Source organism: Aptenodytes forsteri, unplaced genomic scaffold, assembly GCF_000699145.1.
Source record: "Aptenodytes forsteri isolate BGI_AS27 unplaced genomic scaffold, ASM69914v1 Scaffold86, whole genome shotgun sequence".
NCBI lineage: Eukaryota > Metazoa > Chordata > Aves > Sphenisciformes > Spheniscidae > Aptenodytes > Aptenodytes forsteri.
Genome location: NW_008795715.1, coordinates 837046 through 841996, shown reverse-complemented (window position 1 = coordinate 841996; position 4951 = coordinate 837046). Strand labels below are relative to the sequence as shown.

At 44.8% G+C, this 4951-nt stretch overlaps 1 protein-coding gene across 1 annotated transcript in view; it reads left to right on the top strand.

Moving 5' to 3' along the window:
- ABCA5 (ATP binding cassette subfamily A member 5) overlaps positions 1 to 4951 on the top strand; it is a 31529-nt gene that overhangs the window by 21227 nt on the left and 5351 nt on the right. The window contains exons 27-35 of the mRNA XM_009283485.2: positions 714 to 805; positions 1333 to 1459; positions 1555 to 1672; positions 1988 to 2079; positions 2238 to 2413; positions 2904 to 2979; positions 3064 to 3158; positions 4145 to 4264; positions 4488 to 4637. Of these exons, the coding sequence (XP_009281760.1) occupies positions 714 to 805; positions 1333 to 1459; positions 1555 to 1672; positions 1988 to 2079; positions 2238 to 2413; positions 2904 to 2979; positions 3064 to 3158; positions 4145 to 4264; positions 4488 to 4637 (1046 nt within the window). The remainder of the gene's footprint in view (positions 1 to 713; positions 806 to 1332; positions 1460 to 1554; positions 1673 to 1987; positions 2080 to 2237; positions 2414 to 2903; positions 2980 to 3063; positions 3159 to 4144; positions 4265 to 4487; positions 4638 to 4951) is intronic.

The window sequence follows — 4951 nt, the reverse complement described above, 5'->3', positions numbered from 1 at the left end:
GCCACTTTGGGTCAGCTGTTCTGGCTGTGCCCCCTCCCAGCTTCTCGTGCACTTGGCAGAGCACGGGAAGCTGAAAAGTCCTTGACTAGTGCAAGCACTACTTAGCAACAGCTAAAACATCGGTGTGTTATCAACATTATTCTCATGCTAAATCCAAAACACAGCACTGTACCAGCTACTAGGAAGAAAATTAACTCTATCCCTGCTGAAACCAGGACAGAGGCCCCTTCTGTTCAGGCATCTTTGTTAATAAAGGTTGGATCTAATGTTCAGCATCACTGGAGCCTGCAGCTTTGCAACCTGTTGCAGCGCAAACAGTATCAGTAAAAGCTGCTGTGCCTGCCAGCTCGACATCTGCTGCTTCAATAGTCTTACTAACGGTGCCGATATTAATCCTGATTATTATGGGACTCTGTGCTGATGAAGCAAGAACTCCAGAGCAGGGGACAGTCCCTTCTCTCTCCGAAAACCAAATAATTGCCATTAAATCTAAGCAGACTCTGGTTGTGTGTCCTCAGTGTCAACCCACTGAGCGGCACCTAATGATATATTTCATCTTGTCAGAAACATCAGCGCTTCTGCGGTGGTGAAGAGCTGGTGCTTCTCGTCACTCATTGCGCTGGTGGGATCACCGATGGGGTCACCTGTAGGATCACCAGCCTTGGAGGGCTGGCAGCGCTCCGAGTAACCAGAACTGTATTTGTCTGTTTTAGCCCTATTTGCAGTGTGTCGTGTGGCTCTTTCTACTGCGATGTTTCGAGCTGAAGAATGGAGGGAGGACAGTTAGAGAGGATCCGTTTTTCAGGTGTGTCTGTTGAATAGACTTGTAAAAAGTAATAGTCCAAAGAAGCCGTTTTTAAAAACAATTCTGGTAATTAAACTGGAGTATGCAGTGTATAGCTATGGGGGATATTGCGGAAAATAAAATAACCTGTGGTTATATCCCATCTCAAGTGTCTAAAGAATTTGTTCTCCTAACTTTAGTTGTCTGAAATTCAGTCAATAAAGTGCAGAAATAGGTTTTTCACTTCCTTTTAAGTTATGTCAGCGCAAAATCAGGAATTTTGTAAGGACGTCCCCTATATAAAAACAGGGGAACTTCCTTTCCCATTGCATGGCTAGAGATGCCGTACCCCAATAAAGAGCTCAGCATAAAGATGACGTAGTTGCAATCATTGACAGCTCTTTCGGCGCTTTTGGGGCTTCTCACATGTGCTGCTTAAATGTGTTACTCTTGGGTTCGGCAAACACAAACGGCTTTCTGCATCAAAGCAGCGAGCAAATCTCAACTGAATGCCAAGCAGAGGCATCATCTTGTTTTCTTCCCCTTAGAAAATATTTTACGAAAGCCAAAACGTGGAAGTTCCCAGACGTCCCGCATGATGAGAATGAAGATGAAGACGTGAAGGCGGAGAGGCTGCGAGTCCAAGAAATACTGAGCAGCCCCAAAAGCGAGGAGGTAAAGCCGTGCGCCCATGGGCACTACCCAAAACCCAAATTCAGATGTTTCCCAGAGCTGCTGGGATCTGCAGCCACTTCTCTCTTCTCTACTAGATGCCAGCAATCCTGGTCAGCAGCTTGCACAAAGAGTTTGATGAAAGAAAGGAATTTCTTCTGGGGAGAAAAATAAAGAAAGTGGCAACGAAACATGTTTCTCTCTGCTTAAAAAAAGGTTGGAGTTCAACTACTTGCTGTTGAGCTGTTTTATTTACAAAAACAACTCTTGAATCCATTTATCTGACCTCATGGGCAATGTTTTGTGTCGTCCTTTCTTTAGGAGAAATAGGACTTATTAACAATGATTATTATTAACAGTTCTTGCATATCTGAGAAATGAGAAATACTGGGTTTGTTAGGACCCAATGGAGCTGGAAAAAGCACGTTATGCTCGTTCGTCCTTTCTTTAGGAGAAATACTGGGTTTGTTAGGACCCAATGGAGCTAAAGCACGTTCTCATGGGCAATGTTTTGTGTCGTCCTTTCTTTAGGAGAAATACTGGGTTTGTTAGGACCCAATGGAGCTGGGAAAAGCACGTTAATTAATATGCTCGTTGGAGAGATTGAGCCAACCAGTGGGCAAGTACGTTACATGCTACAAACTAAATAGAAAATGAATCTATATTTAATTTTTTTTTATTGTTATTGCAAGCATTCCCAAGTGTTTTTTGCTAAAACTTTACAAAAACAGTTCTGAAACTTAAAATATTATTGAGCACGGTCTGTACATTTTCCTCGCAGGTTCTGATGGGAGATTATTCTTTTGGCCTGAACAACGAAGATGACTCGGTGAAATTTGTGGGGTACTGTCCTCAAACGAATCCGCTTTGGCCAGATATTACATTGCAGGAACACTTTGAAATTTATGGTGCTATCAAAGGAATGAGTCAGTCTGATGTTAAGGAAGTCATAAAACGGTAAGTAGTTTATTATATAAATGTTTAAGGTTTAGCTGTATTTTTCTTAGCGTTTTTTCTTTTCACTTTTCCTAATGCAGTCTTTTTTTCATTGAAGTTTGATTGGATCTTTTCAGCAAATTCGGCAAGTGTGAATTTGTAGGCTAGGAGATACAGTCACACAGAATTCAACTGGTATTTGTATTTTTTAAATTTTTTTTTAAAAGTTACGAAGTGCTAACAGCGACCTTTGCAGAGGCTGTGAGGATGGGGAGGCCAGGGCTTGGAGCAGTTTCTAGGTTGTCACCCTGGGCTCCTCCAGGACACGGGGCAGGTGGTTTTGCATGGGAGCGCCCAGATCCCATTCTGCTTACTGCTCTACTTTTTTTTATACTATATATACAAATATTTGTAACTGAGCTCTTCAGATGAGACTGCATACTATGTGATGAGGGGAAGGCCAAACCATCACCCTCTCAGCTCTTCACATGTGGTCCTCCCCCTTCCACAGCATCGCAAACGCCCTGGATTTAAAAGACCACCTGCAGAAGACAACAAAGAAGCTGGGCGTAGGGCTGAAACGCAAGGTATGGGGGAGCTTTTTGAGCTGCCGTGTTGCGTGTCTCCAGCAGCCGTTGTGTCCTTACCCCTTCCCTTTGCCTTCCTCCCAGCTGTGCTTTGCCCTGAGTATGCTGGGCAACCCACGGGTCACGCTCTTGGATGAACCGTCGACCGGAATGGATCCAAAAGCCAAGCAGCACATGTGGTGAGTGCCGCCAGGGCTATGTTTGCCACAGGCTCGTTTCTCTTTGGGAATCTGCCCGATTTTATGTGTGCATTATCCCTGTTAACACTAGGGAGAGCCATAGACAGGGAATCAACACTGCCTTAGTGCCAGGTGCACTTCATCTGCGTCCTCTCCCAGAACAGCTGGGAGATTAAAAGCTTGAAAGTCAAAAGAAATCTTTAAAATAATGTAAGGAGTATGAGATTTGAGTCATCTTTGTGAAAAAATCAGATGTTAATTGTTGCTGTGGGAGTAGTATTGGTGTCGTGGTTTAATCTCAGTCGGCAACTAAGCACCACGCAGCCGCTCGCTCGCTCCCCCCCGGTGGGATGGGGGAGAGAATCGGAAGGGTAAAAGTGAGAAAAACTCGTGGGTTGAGATAAAGACAGTTTAACAGGTAAAGCAAAGGCCACACACGCACGCAAAGCAAGACAAGGAATTCATTCACTACTTCCCATTGGCAGGCAGGTGTTCAGCCATCTCCAGGAAAGCAGGGCTCCATCACGCGTAACGGTGACTTGGGAAGACAAACGCCATCGCTCCAAATGTCCCCCCAGCTTTATATACTGAGCATGACGTCCCATGGTATGGAATGTCCCTCTGGCCAGTTTGGGTCAGCTGTCCTGGCTGTGCCCCCTCCCAGCTTCTTGTGCACCTCCAGCCTGCTCAGTCGGTAGAGCATGGGAAGCTGAAAAGTCCTTGACTACTGTAAGCACTGCTCAGCAACAACTAAAACATGGGTGTGTTATCAACATTGTTCTCATCCTAAATCCAAAACACAGCACTGTACCAGCTACTAGGAAGGAAATTAACTCTATCCCTGCCGAAACCAGGACAACTGGTCCATAAAATAAAGGGTTTGTGTTTGACCATCAGAGTCCTCGTCCTACTAACCCAGGATTTACTGTTATGTGCCAAATGTTTTAAATGTTTTATTCAGGGATTTTTTTGGTTATGTTTTGTAGGCGGGCAATTCGAGCAGCGTTTAAGAATAAGGAGAGAGCAGCTATCCTGACCACTCACTACATGGAAGAGGCGGATGCTGTCTGTGACCGCGTGGCCATCCTGGTGTCTGGGCAGCTCAGGTACCACCGGAGCCCTCCCCTGCGGGCAGGTGTTGTGGCAGGGAGGATAGGACAGCTGTCAACAAGAATATATTTCTTTGAAAATATAGGTAGACAATTTTTTTTCACCTTAAATTTGGAGCAAAATTAAACTTAAACTGCTAAAAGGGTCTGTTAGAAGTTAGGCTGCTTTTTGAGTGTGGTGTATCACATACAACTCTTATTTTCTCTCTGCAATTGGTAGATGTATAGGTACTGTCCAACACCTGAAGAGCAAGTTTGGCAGAGGATACTTCTTGGAAATGAAGTTAAAAGAAACAGCAGATGTACAGCAGGTGGAGTATCTGCAGAGCCAGATTTTGCACATCTTCCCAAACGCAAATCGTCAGGAAAGGTAAATGTCAACAAATACGCAGAAAACATTGATATTCATACAAAAGCCCCTGATTTCTCAGCAGCTCCTTGGCACTGAGTAAGGAATGCCATGATACTAAAATTTACAAGAAATATTTACACATAGATTGAAAATTAAAAAAAGAGGAAGCGTTTTGCAGGCCAGCAAAAGCCGCCAGGGCGGTGGCTGTCAGCCCCGCGTGCAGATGTTCGGCACGGAGGAAGCAAAACTCGGTTTCTGCATAGCTGTTGCTTGGAGGCTTCCTCTTCGGTTGGCCACCCCCCCCCCCAGGGAAAAGGGGGAAAATCCGGGCA